Consider the following 20222-nt stretch of genomic DNA (forward strand, 5'->3'; position numbering starts at 1 on the left):
ATGGAAATTGGTGTTGAGGTGGAAGATTAGTATGAATGAGTTGAACCACTAAGGGGCTATATGGCCTGCTCCTGCTCCTATCGTCTGCGTTCCTAGTGTGGTGACCAAAATTGCATACCCCTTAACTGTTGCATAAGTTGTGACTTATGAAAATTTAGCATAAATTCCTTGCTATAAGAAAACAGTGAAACATTGAAAGTTTACACCACAGGGGGAAGCCAATTAGCCCATCGTGTCTGTGGCAGCTGACAAAGCATCACCTACTTTAATCCCACTTTCCAGTTCTTGGGTCCACAGCATTGTAGATTGCATTATTGCAAGTGTGACTCCAAACACAATTATAAATGAGATGAGGGTTTCTGTTCATCCCAGTCTTTCAGGTAGTGAGTTTCAGATTCCCACCATTTACTGGATGAAAGAAAAATTAACATACAGGCATCTGGGATCAAGTGAGTTCCTTGAGGAAGGAGTATATTTAAGAGAGAAATCAGGAGGGCTAAAAGGAGACACGAGATGGTAACGGCAGATAAGGTAATGGAGAATCCAAAGAGATTCGACAAGTACGTGAAGGGCAAAAGAGTAACTAGGGAGAGAATAGGGCCTCTTAAAGATCAATAAGATCATCTACGTGTACAGCCACAAGAGATGGGTGAGATTCTAAGTGAATATTTCTCGTCAGTATTTACCGTCAAGAAAGGTATGGATGTTAGACAACTTGGGGAAGTAAATAGTGATGCCTTGAAGGGCGTCCACATTACAAAAGAGGAGGAGCTGGAAGTCTTAAAACACATAAAAGTAGATAAATCCCTGGGACTTGATGAAGTGTATCTCAGGACTCTGTGGGAGGCCAGGGAGGAAATTGCAGGGCTCCTAGCAGAGAATTTGTATCATCAACAGCCATGAGTGAAATGCCCAAAGACTAAACGGTGGCAAAAATTGTGCTATTATTTAAAAAAGGCTGCAGGGAAATGCTTGGGAACTACAGGCCAGTAAGCCTTATGTCCATGGTGGGCAAGTTGTTCTAAGGTGTTCTGAGAGACAGGATCTACAGGCATTTGGAGAGGCAGGGTCTCATTTGGATTAGTCAGCATGGCTTTGTTCGTGGGAATCATGTCTCAAAAATTGATTGAGTATTTTGAAGGGGTGACCAAGAAAGTGTGGATGACGTCATTCACATGGACTGTAGCGAAGTCTTTGACAAGGTAACACACAGTAGGTTGCTGAGTAAGGTTAAATCTCACAGGATCCAGGGACAGCTAGCCAACTGGATACAAAATTGGCTTGATGGTAGAATACAGGGGGTCATGGTAGAGAATTGTTTTTCAGACTGGAGGCCTATGACCAGCAGTGTGTCACAGGGATTGGCGATGGGCCCAATGTTATTTGTCAATTATATAATTGATTTGAATGAGAATTTAAGAAGTTAGTAAGTTTGCAGGTGACACCAAGATTGGTGCTACAGTGGACAGTGAAGGTTATCTGGGAATGCAGCTAAATTTTGATCAACTGGGGCAGGGGCTGAGGAATGGCAGATGGAGTTTAATTTAGATAAATGCAAGGTGTTGCATTTTGGTAAAGCAAACCAGGGCAGGACTTACACAGTCAATGGTAGGGCCCTGGCAAGTGTTGTGGAACAAAGAGATCTAGGGATGCAGGTTCTTAGCTCCTTAACAATGGAGCCACAAGTAGACAGGGCGGTGAAGAAGGCTTTTGGCATGCTATCTTTCATTGGTCAGAGCACTAAGTAAAGGAGATGAGATGTTTTGTTGCAGCTATACAAGACGTTGGTGAGGCCACATATGGAGTACTGCATGCAGTTCTGGTCACCCTGTTGTAGAAAGGAGATTATTAAATTGGAAAGAGTGCAGAAAAGATTTACTCAGATTCTACATGGACTGGAAGGTTTGTTTGAGAAGGAAAGGTCTGATAGGCTGGGACTTTATTCCCTGTAGTGTTGAAGACTGATGGGCAACCTTATGGAAGTATATAAAATCATGAGAGACATAGATAAGGTAGATATCCAACAGCTTTTCCCCATAGTAGGAGAGTCTAAAGTGAGAGGGCAGAGGTTTAAGGTGAGGGAGGAGAGATACAAAAGGGCACTTTTTTCACAGAGGGTGGTGAGTGTCTGCAGTGAGCTGCCAGAAGCAGTTGTGGAACTGAGTACAATTCCATCATTTAAGAAACATTTAGACAGGTAGGTGGATGGGATAGGTATGTGGATGGGATAGGTATGGAGGGATATGGATCAAATGCAGGCAAATGGGACTAGGTATAAATGAAAACTGGACAGCATGGGCAAGTTGGGCTGAAGAGCCTGTCTTCATGCACTAGACCTCAAAAACAATCCCCTCCAACCTGGTTTTGCTTTAGTACACTAATTAATGAAAATTTCTCTACCATGGTTATTGACATCACTGCTAACAGAAATAAGTATTTCCTGGCATCTCTCTCTCTCGGTCCCTCACATGTTTATTCACCTCAATTCAATCTTCCTTCGACCTTCTCAGTTCCAGGCAAAACAACCCTAGCTTATCCAAACTTTCCTCAAGAGTTAAAATTCTCCAGTATCTGACAACATCCTCATAAATCTCCATTCTGCTGAAATCAATCCTTCCAGTAACGTGGTGAATGGAACTATACACAGTACTATGGCTGAAATCTGTCGAGTGTTTTATCCAATGCCAACCTGGTTTGTTTCACTCCAGACCTTTACAAAGTGAAGCATCCATATGTTTTTATTTAACATCATTTTCAACTTTACCTGCCTCCTCTGAAGGAGACAAGTGTGCACCGTGTGGTCTCTCTGTTCCTGCATCACTTTTGAAATGTTATCATTTAGTTCAAACTGCCTCGCCTATCAAAATACACACTTCACACTTAACTGCATTAAATATAATGCGTTATGCGTCTGGCTGTTTCAGCACTAAGTCTTCCCGAGATATGTTACTATCTTCCTCAATGCTTACTGAAGTCCCAGGTTCTATATCATCCACAAACTTTGAAATGATTCTATTCCTCCAAGTCCAGGTCATTAACTTGTACCAAAAAGAGCAGCGTTCTTTAGAAACAAGCCCCGGAACTGATCCCAGGTAATGTGCACCTAAGCTACTCTGCTGCAATCAAACAAGTGCATGTGTGTTCCTTTACTGAAAGGCAGAAAAGCCTCTGTACTTTGATGGAAATCTCACAAATCCAACCTTCTATTCCAACTATCTCTTGCCACAACCACACTAAAATAAATGTGCAAAGGAATTAAAGTGAGAAGCAAACAAGATGTAGAACAATTATAATATAAGATAGCCCTGTCCCCTACTTTTAAAACTCACAAATTGTGTGTAAATGATTGAGAATTTAAGGAACTCAACCTAATAATATGATACATGAAGGCTAATACAAGGTGCAAAGCACAGGAATAAATTATGGAGACCTGTTTTTGTAATGATTCATAATTATTTGTACATGGAACCGTACTGTCCTTTTGTTATTTTATTCTTTCATTTTGATGAAAGAATTTTGATGATTTTTATGTTACAAATTCTAATCATTTATTTTATTTGTATTGTCATCACAATTCAGCATTTGCTGCCATGAAATTGAATAATCAATTAGCCATCTGTCTAATACTGATCCTTACAGCAAATGAATGTATATATCCCTCCAGGCTGAAAATTAACTGGTCACCAATACTCTATGTAATCTATTGCTTGGACAATTTTGTATCCATAACATGGATTTACTGCAGCACATTAGCCTCCCCCATATTAAAAGACTACCCATGCAGGTTCCTGCTATGAACCTGTCATTTGTCCTCTGTCAAACATGATTTGACTTCAATAAATTTGTGCTGGCTGTCATTTATTAGCCCACAGATTACAAGTGGCAATTTGCCTAAACTTATTGGCTTAGATTTCCATTCTGGGATTGTGAACCCATCAAAATCTTTTCCCCAGAGTAGGGAAGTCCAAAACTAGAGGGCATAGGTTTAAGGTGAGAAGGAAAAGATTTAAAGCAGACCTAAGGAGCAACGTTTTCACACAGAGGGTGGTGCGTGTATGGAATGAACTGCCAGAGGAAGTGGTGGAGGGTGGTACAATTACAGCATTTAAAAGACATCTGACTGGGTGTATGAAAAGAAAGGGTTTAGAGGGATATGGGCCAAATGCTGACAAATGGGACTAGATTAATTTAGAATGTCTAGTCGGTATGGACGAGTTCGCCAGAAGGCTCCATTTCTGTGCTGTACATCTCTATGACTCTATGACATCAGATATAGGAAACACAGAGAGCTAGCACACAGGTGAAGCAAGTGATCAGGAAGGCTAATGGAATCTTGGCTGGGGGCCCTCTTGTGGTGCAGTAGTAGCATCCCTACATCTGAGCTAAGATGCCCAGATTCAAGTCCCAGCTCCTTCAGAGGTATGTAATGTAATCATACCATAGCTTTAAGAGGTGTATTTGTCTTAGTCTTTTATGAAGAAAGGTTGAGACAGAGGTGTGAAGCAGTCTGCTCAAAGCCAATAAAGTAAACAGCTTGTGAGGTCTTGGGTTTCTTTTAAAGTTGGAACAATACAAGGAGCCTGCATGAGTAGGGTCAAGATGCCACAGAACCAGGATTTTTAGCTTTCTACAATTGCTGGGGTCTTGAAGCTGGATGTTGAAGCTCTTATTCCATTCGCTGCTATAGCTAAAAGCTGGGGTTCTCTTCCTACTGCTAAAATTGCATGTGAGAAACTCTATGTCGCTGAATTTGCCTTTGCCAAGGATATGCTTGTGGGAGTCGAGAGTGTGATGCTGAAAAAGCACACCAGGTCAGGCAGCATCCGAGAAGCAGGAAAATCAATGTTTCGGGCAGAAGCCCGTCATCAGGAAGTGACGCTTATGGGATGTTACTATACTGGAACAGATAATGGGTAGTTTATTATTTTGTTCAGTATTTCAATACACACAGTTAAGCCAATTCTTTTCTTCTCTTTTTATTTTGTTTGTGTTTTAACTATAGTGTATGAATAAAGTGTGTTTTGTTTCAAACCTGATCTTTGACCAATCGACTTGCATCTGGAACAGTGCCTGGCACTTAATTAGAAAATATTAGGATCAAGGTTATCTCCCTGAAATGTGTTGAGGGGGTTTGGTCTGGTCCATAACAGTAATAACATCTCTGAACAAGTTAATTAGTAAATTGGGTTAAGTAATTGGAAAGAAAAGAATCTTGGCCCTGATTTCAAGCAAGTTGGAGTATAAAAGTAGGGAAATCTTACTGCAAATTTATGAGATGCTGGTGAGACCACATCTGGAGTACTCAGTCCCCTTATTTATTGGAGGCAGCTTAGAGAAGATTCACTAAGATAACCCCTAGTGTGAAGGAACCGTCTAATGAGCAAGGCATCCGGATGGGTATATGAATAGGAAGGGTTTGGAGGGATATGGGCCAAGTGCTGGCAGATGAGACTGGATTGGGTTGGGATATTTGGCCTGGATGGACGAGTTGGACCAAGGGGTCTGTTTCCGTGGTGTACATCTCTATGACTATGACTCTAAACATGTTGGGATTCTACTCACTGAAATTTAGATCAAAGAGAGGTGATCTCATTGAAACATATAGGCTTCTTAAGACACTTGACAGGGTAAATGCTGAGAGGATATTTCTCCTCATGGGAGAGTCTAGGACCAGAAGTCTAGGACACAGTCTCAGAATAAAGGGGCACCAATTTAAGGCTGAGATGACAAAGAGTTTATTCTCTCAGAGGATTGAGAGTCTTTAGAATTCCTTGCCACAAAGGCCTGTGGGGCAGAATTCTTGTGTACATTTAAGGCTGAGATAGATAGGTTCAGGAATCAAAGGTTATGGAAAAATGGCAGAAGAGAGGACGTGAGTAACGATGGCTCAACCGAGATCCTATTGAGCAGGCTCAGGGGCCGAACGCCCTTCTCCTGTAGCTATTTCTTGTGGTCTTATGATCAGTTCCTGTTCTGGATTCCACATGGCAAATTCATGTCGCATCCCCCTCCATTTCTGAAGTGTCAATCAGTCAGCGGATGGCTACAGAATGTCTTGATGTTCAATTTAGGCTGGAGACCTATCAGCATTGGCATATCAGAGGCCCCATCAGCAGGAGCTACCAATTCTTAAAGGAGCTGCCCTCTGATGGAACTGAAAGACTATTTTTTCACTTACATTTCAACAATAAACCAACAAGAGCCAGAAGGAGCTCCTTCAAGAAGTGGCCAGCGGAGGCCGAGAGACCATGATGAATATGGATTTTAGGAAGAGGGGTTCCCTCACAGACAACTCCCTTCCCACTTTCCATCATGACAACACCCTCATTCACTGGCCATGTTTTGGTCTAGCTGCTGACTGGAAACTAGATTCAGTGTGGGAAACCGAGGTTCCTGACTTGGCCAGCTACCACTTGCAGGAGGCTGTTCCAAACCCAACCCCAAACCCTGGGTTGTTTCCTTGGAGATATTTAGGGCTGATCATGGCTGAACCAGCAAAATAGCCAGTCACATAGGATTTCCGATCCCAACCTGTGGCCAACTGGCAATCATACCAATGATGTTAAGTTGAAGAAGTTGTATTTACCAGATTTATAACCCTTTTTAAATAGGGATACTACATTTGTGATCGTTCAGTTCTTTGGCAAGATTCTATCAGACTGGAAAGTAGCAAATATAACCTCTCTATTCAAGAAGTGAGGGAGCCAGAAAACAGGGAAGACCAGGTAGCTTGACTTCTACCATGGGCAAGATGGTAGGATCGATCGTTAAAAAGATTACAGCTATGCACTGGAAAAGTTCAAGGGAAAAATTAGTACGGTTTCATTAATAAGGCAACTTTGTTTAACCAATTTTTTGTAGTTTTTTGAAGGAATAGCGTGCACTGAGAAGAAGCAGAGCCTGTAGATGTACTGTGTTCATATTTCCAGATGAGATACCACATCAAAGATTTTTGCAGAAAATAAGAGCTCATGGTGTAAGGGTAATATTAGCACGAATGTAATACTGCTGGCTGGCTATAAACAGGAAATATGAATAAATGAGCCTTTGTCTGATTGGCAGGATGTGATGAGTAGATTCCTACTGGGATCTGTGCTGGATCCTCAACGATTTACAATTTATATCAAAGACTTCAAAGAAGAGATCCAAGGCATGGTGGCTAAATTCATAGCTATCATCAAAACAGTTTGGATATAAAGGAGGTTGCAGACAGACATCAGTAGGCAAAAATCTGGGTGAAGGAGTGTAATATGGAAAAATGTGAAGTTGTTTACTTTGATATGAAGAATTAAAAAGCAGAGTGCTATTTAAATGGACAATGATTACGGAATGCCAAGGTACAGAGAGATTTAGGTGCCCTAGCACATGAGACACAAAACATTAGTATGCTGGTTCATCGTGTAAGCAAGAAGGCTAATGTCTTGTTGTCCTTCATTACAAGAGGAATTGAACATAAAGTAAGGTTGTTAATGTTCCAATTATATAGAGCATTGGTGAAAACACATCTCCAAAGCTGTTTGCAGTTTTGATCTTATTTAAAGAAGGATGTAAAGCATTAGAGGCAGTTCAGAGAATGTTTACTAGATTGACACCTGGAATAAGTGGGTTATTTTATGGGAATAGATTGACAGGCTGGGAGTTTAGAACAGTGAGAGGTGACCTTTGATGCCGTTACTTATCAAGAATTTATCTATCTTTGTCTTAAGTACACTCAATGACTTGGCCTCCAAACCTTCTGCAGCAATGAGTTCCACAGATTAACAATCTTTTGGTTTAAGAAATTTCTCTTCATTTTAGTTCTCAAGTGTCATCCTTGCACTCAGAGGTTGAATATCTGTTAATGAGTTTTTGGGCATTCCTGTTCCCCTGGGCTAGTCCTTGTTTGTTTTTGATCCATGGTAACCTTGGCATCTTTGCATTCCATCAGGCCTTGCTTGCACACACTGTTTAGCTGAGTTTATGTTGTGAGATTAGATTAGATTAGATTCCCTACAGTGTGGAAACAGGCCCTTCGGTCCAACAAGTTCACACCGATCCTCTGAAGAGCAACCCACCCAGACCCATTCCCTTACATTTACCCCTAACTAATCCACCTAACACTACGTGCAATTTAGAATAGCCAAATCACCTAACCTGCACATCTTTGGACTGTGGGGGGAAATCTGAGCACCCGGAGGAAACCCACACTGACACGGGGAGAATGTGTTAAAGGGATAATTTGTTCTGCTGACATGTAAGAAATTGGGAGGGGGGGGGGGGGGGGGGTTCTGTCTTGAAGGCAGGATGTGACAATCTAATCATACTCTGTAAATGATGCAGTTTAAGGAACAACCTAATCACACACTGTTTTAAGAAATAACCTAATCATACATTGTTTTGAGAATTAGTCTAATCACTTCACATTGCTTTTGGGTGGCACGTGACTATGGGAGAGTGACAGGGGATTGTGTCTTGCATGCATGACTGACTGTGATATAAAACCCTGTATAAAGAGAGGACGGTTCCCTTGTTCCGGACGTCTCTCTTGACATGCTCTGCAAACATCGCAAAGAGTGTTAAGTAATCCTCCAAAAGCTTGTACTTGCTAAATAAATTGTGGCTGTTCACAGAAGTTGGTGTATTGCAGTTGCACCAAATGTGTAAGAATCTCAAGAAGGGAACCTAGCAGTTGGTCCTAGTTGTTTAGGCCGTTAGCCACTTGGCTGCACAAGGAATGATCTTAAAATAAATCTTGCATTAGTCAAAAATAGCATAGGTCCCATTAACTTAACAATGATAAAGTAAAATAACATTAAATGGACAACGTTAAATGAGGATGACCTGTACTTTCTATCTTCGTAGCTTGTAGCGTCATGATCATACAAGGCACCCTCTAAATGAAAGGGGCAACATTAAGGATCTCAAATGTTTGACTTGTCCACAATTTCCCTCTTCTTTCAAAAGAAGAGTAAATCTGATAGCAAATAACTCAGTTTGGTAAATGATGACACAAAGCCATATCCTAGGGATTGTATTTTAAACCACATGACAGAACTGTAGTGAAGAAGGCGTTTGGTATGCTTTATTGGTCAGAGCATTGAATATAGGTTGGGAGATGATGTTGTAGCTGTACAGGACATTAGTTAGGCCACTTTTGGAATATTGTGTGCAATTCTAGTCTCCCTCCTATAGGAAGAATGTTGTGAAACGTGAAAGGATTCAGAAAAGATTTACAAGGATGTTGCCAGGGTTGGAGGATTTGAGCTTTCGGGAGAGGCTGAATAGGCTGGGGCTGTTTTCCCTGGAGTGTCAGAGGCTGAGGGATAACCTTCTAGAGGTTTATAAAATCATGAGGGGCATGGATAGGGTTAATGGACAAGATATTTTCCCTGGGGTGGGGGAGTCCAGAAGTAGAAGGCATAGATTTAGGGTGAGAGGGGAAATATTTAAAGCAGCAACTTTTTCACACAGAGGGTGGTGCATGTATGGAATGAGCTTCCAGAGGAAGTAGTGGAGGCTGGTACAATTTACAATATTTAAAAGACATCCGGATGGGTTTATGAATAGGAAGGGTTTAGAGGGATACAGGTCAAGTGCTGGCAAATGGGACTAGATTAGGTTGGGATATCTTGTCGGCATGGATGAGTTTGACCGAATGCTGGATACCTCTATGACTTGATCCCAGTACATAAGATCCTGTATGGTCCAGACAAGGTGGATGCAGAAAGGGTGTTTCAGTCCAGAACTAGGGGACGCTGTTTTAAAATCAGGGATCACCCTTTTCATACAGAAGTAAAGAAAATCATCTTTCTCTCGGATGGTTGAACGTTGGTAGTCTGTGCATCAGAAGGCAGTGGAAGAAGAGTCACTGAGAATGCTTAAAGCAGAAGTAAATAGAATTATATTTGGCAAAATAATCGAAGATTACCAAAAACATTCCTTCCGATTTTTCCTTCTGCTGCGTGAACCTCTGAGATCCCTACGTGAAACTGCATCAGCTGTGCAGCTTAGAGGAGCTTTGGTTATGGAGGGGAGATAAGAAGATCAGCCATGATTTTACTGAATGGCAGAGTAGGCTTGAGGGGCAGAATGGTCTACTTCTGCTCCTATTTCATAAATTTGTCTGTACCACTCTCAAGTATTAGGGGAACCCTGTACAATGTTCAACTTTACTTTCTCAGTACCCAAGATACACTCCATCCAGACCAAGTGAGACAAGCATGTTGTTCTGGGCAGCGCACTTTAGACACATGAAGTCATTGCAGAAGTACATAAAAGCTTCACGAAAATAGTTCCAAGATGAGCAAGTTCAGTTCTGTTGAAGGACTGGAAAGTTAGAACTTTTTTTTGGAGAGAATTGAGAGAAGATTTGATACAGGTGTTCAAAATAATGAGGGGTCTGAACAGAGTGGATAAGGAGAAACATTTCCCCTTGGTGAAAAGGACAAGAAGAAGAGGAACCAAAGACAAATAGCAATGGTGGAATGAGGAAAACATTTGCATGCAGTGACTGGTTGGGACCTGGAATGCACTGCCAGACATTGTGGTTGAAACAGATTCAATTGAGAAATTCAAGAAGGAATTGGATTGTTACCTGATAAGAAAAGCAATGTCCAAAGTTATGGCGAAAACACAGGAAAAATACAGTGGTCTTAATAACCTCCTCTTGGGCTGCAACCATTCTGTGTCTCTGTGTGGCCTGACGCTTTGCTTCAGGATTTAAGCAGATACATGGAGGTTAAATTCAGTGGTGTGCCATTTCTGGGACTCACTGATCGTTTCCTCATTGCAAAGATCTAAAGACCGTCTTTCTTCCTTCAATAGAGACCAAAATGGTAAGGTTTGGATGCAGAGGTTTGCAAGGGTAGAGGAAAGTGATGGGGCAGAGGTGTATTTGGGAGTTGGAGAGGACTGAGTGAGTTAGAGATGGAATGTTCAGGGATGACAAAGATATCGAGGGTCATACAGTAAATTAATGGAGACCAGAAGAATCGGGAGATTGAAGGAGGCAATGATTAGCTATGGTTTTGGTGAGGGAGATCAGGGGTCTACAGGTGGGAGAGAGAGCTGGGGTCAGGGTTTGGGGCTGGAGGTCAGAAGCCGGCATGTCAGGGCCAGGATATCCAGTAATTGTAGGAAATAATTAACCAATGCGTAACTTGCACGAATGGTTAGGATTGGTCTTGTCAGTACTGACCAATGGGAACAGGAACCACAGCAGCCACTTGGCACTTTAGTCCCTATGCAAGGAACTGATGTTCACTTCATTAGTGAACAAACGATTGCCCTTGTTTGGCAGAGCAGAGGAGGCACTTTCATGCGATCATGCATGATCACAAACATGCCATTCAGTCCTTCTTGCCTGTATCAGCTCTTTGAAAGAATTCCAAGGGTCAGTATTAACATAGTTTCATGGACTGGTTACTGCACAAAAGGAGGTTAGTCAGCCTGTTCTGTCCATGCTGACCCTGATTAGAGTAACTCAGTTAGTCCCACTCCCCTGCCCTTTCCTCCTTAATATTACAAATGTTCCTCTTCAGATAGCTATCCAATTTCCTTCTAAAAGCCATCATTGCATCAGCTTCCAAGACACCCTGAGACAGCACAGTTCAGATTTAATCACTCATTGTGTAAAACAAAACGTTCCTCATGTCACCTTTGGTTCTTTTGCTATTCATCTTCAATTGATGTCCTCTGTTTCTCCCCATTCCATCAATGGGAACAATTTCACTCTGATGGCTCTATCCGTAGAGCACAGAGAGGGAATTTTACTCTGTTTCTAACCATTGTTTACCTGCCCTGTGAGTGTTTAACAGAACATGTGTAGTGGGAGATTTAATCTGTTTCTACACTATTGTGTGCCTGTCTGGCAAGTGTTTGACACTGACACCATATCATCAATTTTATTGATATAATGACCTGGAAATTGATACAGAGCGCATCATTTCACGAGTAGTAATGTTTGAAAGAGCTATTAAGTTAGCCATACTCTGTTGCCATTTCTCTGGTCGCCCTGCAAATTTCTGCCCTTCAAGTATTTATTCAGCTTTCTACTGAAGCTTATTATTGAACCTGCTTGTACTGTCCTTTCAGATCACATCAATACACTGAGTGAAAATAAACACTCATTGCACTCCTAGCTCTTTTGCATATTTCTCTTCAATCTTTCTCCTCTGTTTATCAACCCTACTATAAAGTTTCTCAATTTCTACCCTGTCAAAATCCACCACAGTTTTGAACACCTTGAGGAGAACAATCCCAAATGCTCCAGTCTCTCTAGACCACGAGTATCCCGCAATCCTGATGCCATTCTAACAAATGCCTTCTGCACCTTGGCCAATGTTCCTCCTAGAAGGGTGGATATGTAAAGCCAGAAAGTACCTTTGAGTTGCCCTGAAGGATGACCAGCACTAATCTTAGCTGCTATCATTGACTGAGCTCTGATTGGTGTTCACAGCCCCGATAATCCTCTCCTGGTAACAGTCTCACAATTGGAGCATTCTATGTTCCAGTCCTGGTGCTGGGGTACCTTACAGCTGAGGATGCTCAGACCGATGCTGCAAGTTGCAATGAGCACACAGTGACATCATAATCGTGCTGATGAAGGTGATGAGCAGGACACAGGCAGTGTGTGAAGAAGAACTGCAAATCAATGTTCATTTGTCGCATTTCAAATTAAAATAAAAACTGCCCTCCAGATTAACATATAACCACCAACTCCACAAGCCTTTATCTTGTGCATTGACTTTTCATGTGACACTTTATCAAATACCTTTTAGCAATCCAAGATACTACATCTACTGGTTCTCGCTTATCTACCTTAACTACAATTAGTTACAACTTCTAAACAAAAATCTCTCACCAACCTGTAAAGCACAGTTCGTAAAACCATGCTGATTTTGTTTGATTCTACAATGATTTCTTAAGTGTATTATATTTACCTAAAGACTAACGTCAGGCTAACTGTGGTTCCATTTTTCTCTCTCTCCCTTGAAAAGCAAAGTTACAAGTGACTTCTGATCTGTTGAAACTGCTGTAATAGTTAGAGAATTTTGGAAAATTATAATGACAGGCACAGCAGCCTGTAGAGAAAAGCTCCTCCCCCCTCCCCCCCCGAAACCCCATCACTACATCACACTCCACCCCACCCACCAACTGCCACCCCCATCCACATCCACAAGGAGGCATTTCAGCCACAAGTACAGACAATGGAGAAAGAAGCCTCCAACTCATCCTAAGCTGCTAACATGGAGGGGGATCTGAGCCAGGTAGGCTCTTATTTGAAGGCCTTGGCTATAGGGTGATGAGTTTCCTGACCATTACTTTTCAATAGCAATTATAACATTTTTGTTACAATGTCTCAGACCAATGGCCAGAAGCGGTAATTCGGAGTTACTCCAAAACATAGATTAGCAATGAAGAAACTAATAGATCATTTGTGGCCAGTCTCAGGACATTTGCCTTTCACACTGGGCCACCTTACCACATACCTGGCAATCAACTCCTCAGGGCTGGAGCAGCAGTACAGGTTGCAGTCTGGGGTAATAATCTGTAGATCTTCTTGGTTAACTGCACTGGCACATAGATGCAGGTTCTGATTGCCAAGCTGCAGATAAACAGAATTAAACGGAATAATCAATTTCAGATGTCTGCTCTTCTTCACTTCAAATCGTAAATCTATGTAGCACACCCCCCAACCCATTCCGTAGCTGCATCTTGTTCCCACATCCCAACTCACATTAAGTCCCTCTCTCCGCCACAGTTGTGCTGACTTATTTAAATTTAAAATGCTCAGCCTTTTTCAATTTTGGGCTGTGGATGTCATGGGCAAGGCTAGTATTTGTTGCCCATTCTTAACTGCCCTTTAACTTAGTGGTTTGTTCAGTAATTTCAAAGGGCATTTAAGAATCAACCACATTGCTGTGGGCCTGAAGTCACATGTAGGCTAAGGTCGACTGGGTACAGTTGGCAAATTAACATTTCCAAAGGACATTAGCAAATTTGTACAACAATCAATCACAGAGTCAAGACATCTTTACTCGTACTATCTTTATAGCACTGGGATTTGAACCCATGTCCCAAAAGCATTAGTTTGGGTCTCTAGATTACTAGTACAATAACATTATCATCACAACAACCTTTCTCCTTCTGTTTTCAAGTACCTCTCTGATAGACACCCCTCAATATCTGTGCTGATCTCTCCAAGATTTTGGCAGCCCTTCAATTCCTGCACATCCTCAATTTCCTTTGTTACTCCATTGGTCTATATGCCTTCAGCTGTCTGGGCTCTAAACAGTAAAATTCCCAACCTAAAGCCCCCTTCCCCGAACGTTTCTGCCTTTTCCTTCCTCTCAGAAACTCCTTGAAAAGAATGCCTTAGAGCCAGTTTTATGATACCTGCCTTAATATCTCCTTCTGTGGCTCAGTGTTAGATTTGGCTTTGTTATCGCTACTGAAATCACAGATCACTTGTAGTGCCAGAATGAATGCTGTCTTGTTTGGGTGCTATCTTTCAGTTTAGACAATCCTAACTCATTTCTGTCCTTTAAACTTGGCAGAAAAGTTTGCTAAAATCAACTAGGCAAAAGTGAGGACTGCAGAAGCTGGAGATTGGAATCGAGAGTGTGGTGCTGGAAAAGCACAACAGGAAAGTTTGCTAGTTCATTAGTCCAAGAACGACAAGTAGTTTCTGGCCTCCCTCAATGAATGTAATTTTTCAAAAATGGTCCAATTGTTCTTTGCAACTATTTGTTGGTACAAAATGACTGCCAAATGTGCCTGCATAGGAACTGTCATAGTATTTCAAAAATAACTTTTATCTCACTTAGATAAGTACATGAATAGGAAAGGTTTGGAGGGATATGAGCCAGGAGCAAACAGGTGGGACTAGTTTAGTTTGGGATTATGGTCGGGTATGGACTGGTTGGACCGAAGGGTCTGTTTCCGTGTGGTATGAATCTATGAGGTGCATCAGTATGATGCTTCATAGGAAATGAGGTCAGCAATCAACGAGGGAGGTGCTGAAAGCTTTCTGCAGGATTCTGGAGGGAATGCTGCTGCTGCTGCTCCTCCTGGACACAAGCAATGCTGTAAAATTACTATGGAGCCATCAGTTCCCACCTTTCTTCCAGTATCAACCTGCTAGAAAGCAATGGTAAATTTCAAATCTGGTTCCTGATCACATTTTAGGAGTGTGTTGGAAAAACACAAAGAAGCTGATAGTCAAGCCTTTTACCACCATTCCTACCCAATTCCCTCCTTGCCCCTCTTTCATCATAATGGAAAGAACATTAATATCAAAGCCAATCTAATTCTATCAAAACATTAAGTTTCTCCTTGGAAACCCATGTAAAGCTCCATAGTGAAAAATTTCATCCAGGTTCTTTCATTTCATCAAAGGCCAACATTTGATGTCTATTCAAAACAAGTGAGTTGAAAAAGCAAATGAAGAAATAATTGTAAAGATAATGCCATAGAGCTTAGAGCTAGAAAGGGACGAAGTGAGAGAGGTAAGTTTGCATCTCTATGAAGGAGTGCAGAGAGGGTGGGGGTGATGGGTCAATCAGCCAGGATTTTGACATAAACAGGATATAAGTAACATATAAGCAAATAGGAAAAATGGCCTTTAAAATTATATTTGTACTCTGTAAAGCAAAGTAAAACTACAACTTAAGGACGATACTTTAGCTTCAGCAAACCAAGATGCCAAAAATAACACACATCTGACCTGACTGCTATATTTCAGCCTCATGCAAATACACCAACCTCCATGCTGATATACTGATTAGGATCTGCCCTGCTCACAATATTAGTCAGAAATACTAACCTGACATGTATTGTTCAACAGCATCCATTGTCCCACCCTAAGCTGTGAGATCTCTACATTTGAACAATATTGTAATTCGATAGGGCCACAGCTGACTCAGATGTAGGTCATGACTATTTTATAAGTCACTGAGCCAGGAGCTAGTAGTTTTCTGAAGGAATGTTAAACCCAACGGCAACAGTACAAACACCAAAAGGAAAACTCCATTATCTTTGCAAGTTACAGCTGCCCGATCCTGCTGAGTCACTCAGCTGGCTTTGAAAATCCTAACAGCTGTAATGAATCACAAAATCTCCAGTGAAGGGGTCAAGGAACCATCCACACATTTGTTCACAGATCTGACACTCCAGTACAATACTGAGGGAATACTGCACAGTCTGAGTGTTACGGAAAAGAAAAGACATGCTGAAAAGACATTTTTCATCTTGCATTCATCGAGAGAGAGAGTAACAAATTTGGCATTCTTGCACCTGTCCTGATGTGTACAAGATGAAAAGCTTCAATAGCTCATAGTCAAGCCTTTTTATTCAGGAGAGATATTCAAGTTCAATACAACCAAGCAACTATTTCAGCTGAGAGGTTAAACTGAAGTCCTGTCTGCCTATTGGGGTGGATGTAATAGATCTCACAGCCTAATTCAAAGAAGAGTTTTCCCTAGTGTCCTGACTACTAATGCCTCAAACAACATTACAAAAACAGATTATCTGCTCACTATTACAATGTTATGTGTGGAATCTTGCTGTGCACAAATTGGTTGCCACCTTTATTACAACAGTGACTAAATATCAGGCACTGCCTCTTCGACTGTAAACTGCTATGAGGCATCTGGAGGTTGTTGATGGAGTTAGATAAATGCTAGGCTTTCATTTGCTTAAGGAGCTGCCAGCTTTGTTTTAGGGCAGAAGATGACCAATCAGAGTTAAAGGGCCATTTCAGGATTTGAAAGGGGTACAGCAAGGTTGACTTAAAGACATGAGTTCACAGGTCTGCCAGCCATCCAGAATTGTCCTGGAGTTAAAAAGTGAATCTGGGAGAAATATCTTAGAGGTATTGAAACATTCTGGTTTTTTTAAAAAAATATTTTCTTAGACACTTTGGTTTATTGGTTCTAAAAATATTGTATGTGGAGAAAACAAGTTGTCTGAACAATAACAACGTTTCATCCAACCAAACAGTCTGTTCACTAGGCAACGGGAAGGCAGGGATCTGTCTGGATGGATCTGTTGGGTGACCAATGACAGAAGCATGAAGGTGGGTCACTGAACCCCAAGCATTAACTCTGATTTCTCTCCACAGATGCTGAGCTTTTCCAGCAATTTCTGTTTTTGTTTCTGTTTCAGAAATGCAGCTCTGTAGAAGACGTTCTTTTATGGCTGAAGAGGAAGTAAATGGTTTGGACAGAATAGTGGGTCCTTTGCTGTTCACCTAACTATGCTATATTTGAACGATACACAGTCAGACTTCCATTTCCAGTTTACTGGAGCTTGTTGGATTTAAAGGCAAAATGTAGAAACAAGTGTTAATGTATCAATTTAGTGTTGTGGGTGAGTGTGCTCAATAATTGTAGCACAACGATGAATTAATACCTATTACCTCAACATATATCAGCAATATTCAAAAATTAATTTTATTGATTTCGCTAATTATTAACTCCCTATTCATATTTACAATGGGAATATTCTTTCGGGAAAATTGTCAGGTTTCAATTGCACCCTCCATTCTAGTGCAGCCACTACAGCGCCACTCAATAGAAGTTCAAAATTACAACTCAAAAAAAATTAAGTGGCTTTTATTAAAAATATGGACTGAGGCCCTATTTGTTACGAATTTATTCACCATAGGCAGCACCTATCTTCTGACCCTCACATTCACCCTTCTTTGGTCCACTACTGCCACTTATCTCCAATCATTAAATCATGATGTCAGCAAAACAAAAGAACTGATCATTGACTTCAGGAAGAAAGGAGGACACACCCCTATTTACATCAACGGAGGTGAGGTGGAAAGGATCGAGAGCTTCAAGTTCCTAGGAGTGACGATAACCAACAACCTGTCCTGGTCCTCCTGGATGCGACAGTCAAGGCAGCACAACAACATCTCTTCTTCTTCTTCAGGCAGCTTAGCAAATCCAGCAAGTCCATAAGGACCCTCACCAACTTTTACAGATACACCAGGAAAATCATTCTATCTGGGTGCCTAAAGGCTTGGTATGGCAACTGGTCTGCCCAGGACCGTAAGAAACGACAAAAAGTTGTGTGCACAGCCCAGGCCATCACAGATGCCAACCCTCCATCCATGGACTCCACTTATACTTCTTGTTGCTGTGGAACGGCCGCAAACATCATCAAAAAACCCTTCCTATCCAGGTAATATTCTCTTCCCACTTCTTCTGTCAGGCAGAAGATACAAAAGCTTGAACATATGCACTAACAGATTCAAGAAGAGCTTCTTCCCTGCTGTTGTTTGACTGCTGAATGGACCAGTCTAATTTCAAATCTAATGTTGATTTTGCTTTGTGCACCTCCTGTACAGTTGTAACCCAGTACGCCTCACTCCGCCTAAGCACCTTATGATCTGCCTGTACTGCTCACAAAAGAAACTTCTCACTATACTAAGATACATGTGACAACAATAAAACAAATCAAATCAAACAAGGCACAGGAGCAGAAGTAGACCATTCGACTCATCAAGTCTACTCTGGGATTATGCCTGATCTGATAATCCTTTACTCCGTTTTTCTGCCTTTTCCCACAACTCTTGATTCCCTCACTAATTAATAATCTGTCGAGCTCAGCCATGAATACACTTATTTGATCAAAACATTAAGTATAGGAGTTGAGACATCATGTTGCAGCTGTACAGGACATTGGTGAGGCCACTTTTAGAACACTGCGTACAATTCAGTCATCCTTCTATAGGAAGGATATTATTAAATTTTGAGACATTGCAGCAAAGATTTACAAGGATGTTGCTGGAACTGGATGGTTTGAGTTATAGGAAGAGGCTGAATAGGCTGGGGATTTTTTCCATGGAGAGGCGGAGACTGAGAATTCACCTTATAGAGGCCATGAGGGACATGGATATGGTGAATACCAAGGCCATTTTCCAAGGGTTGGTGAATCAAAAACTAGATGGCACAAGTTCAAGGTGAAAGATTTAAAAAGGCCCTGAGGGGTAACACCTCACGCAGAGTGTCCTGCATGTATGGAATAAGCTGACTGAGGAAGTGTTGGAAGCTGGTACAATTACATTTAAAATGCATCTGGATGGGTATATGAATAGGAAGATTTTAGAGGGATATAGGCCAAATGCTAGCAAATGTGACTAGGTCACATTCGGATGTCTGATCAGCGCAGATGAGTTGAACTAAAGGTCAGTTTCCATGCTGTATGATTCTATAAGCCTACAGAATCCTTTACCACAGCCCTAGCTTCTTCCATAAGGGGAAACAGCCTTTCTGCATCTTCCTGTACATTCCCCTAAGAATTTTACTTTTCAATAAGATCTTCTCTCATTCCCCTAAGCTCCAATGAGCAAAGCTCAACCTCTCCTCATAAGTAAACCGCTCCATATCCAGTATCAGCCTAATGAACGTTCTCTGGACTACCTCCAATAACAGTATATCTTTCCTTCGAAAAGTGAACCGAAATTATTCTCACGGTTCCAGCTATGGTCTGACGAGTGCCTTGTTTAGTTCTAGAAGGAATGACTCTATTTTTATACTCTATTCCTCTTGAAATAAAGGCCAACAGACTATTTATTTCCCTATTACTTGCTGAATTTGTATGCTTTTTGTGATTCATGCACGAGAACCCAAATTGCTTGGTGCTGCAGCTTTCTGAAGATTTTCTCCTTATGGAACTGATATCTCTCTCAACTCTTCCATTTCTCAAATGGGATTGAGCATGCTCCTCAAACATTTGCCAGGGTCAGATGCACCTGGTTCCCCTCACCTAGTGCACTGCATCCATTTCAGAAGCTGACATCCCTCAGATTCACACCTGTGTCTCTAAGGCTACCCATGCAAGACAAGAAAGCACAGGTTACCAGTGAAAGTTTAGGATTAGTCACCCACAGAGTGTGGAGCTTTACCTGGTAGAGGGAGGTTTCAGAGATGGATAGCATCTCTGATTCCCTGAATATCTGAAATGGTGAGACTGGCACTGCAACAGTGCAAGCTGACACCATTCATCTCTCAGGAGAAAGTGAGGACTGCAGATGCTGGAGATCAGAGCTGTAAATGTGTTGCTGGAAAAGCGCAGCAGGTCAGGCAGGATCCAAGGAGCAGGAGAATCGACGTTTTGGGCATGAGCCCTTCTTCAGGAATGAGGAAAGTGTGCCAAGCAGGCTAAGATAAAAGGTAGGGAGGAGGGACTTGGGGGAGGGGCATTGGAAATGCGATAGGTGGAAGGAGGTT

The 20222-nt window shown here is 41.6% G+C and overlaps 1 protein-coding gene across 9 annotated transcripts in view; it reads right to left on the bottom strand.

Annotated features, from left to right (window-relative positions):
• Positions 1-20222, bottom strand: part of LOC122542310 (TRIO and F-actin-binding protein-like) — a 366873-nt gene that overhangs the window by 326194 nt on the left and 20457 nt on the right. For all 9 annotated transcript variants that reach the window (XM_043679926.1, XM_043679930.1, XM_043679931.1 and 6 more), the window contains exon 2: positions 13470-13585. In XM_043679926.1, the coding sequence (XP_043535861.1) occupies positions 13470-13585 (116 nt within the window). The remainder of the gene's footprint in view (positions 1-13469; positions 13586-20222) is intronic.

This window comes from Chiloscyllium plagiosum, chromosome 39, assembly GCF_004010195.1.
Source record: "Chiloscyllium plagiosum isolate BGI_BamShark_2017 chromosome 39, ASM401019v2, whole genome shotgun sequence".
Classification (NCBI taxonomy): domain Eukaryota; kingdom Metazoa; phylum Chordata; class Chondrichthyes; order Orectolobiformes; family Hemiscylliidae; genus Chiloscyllium; species Chiloscyllium plagiosum.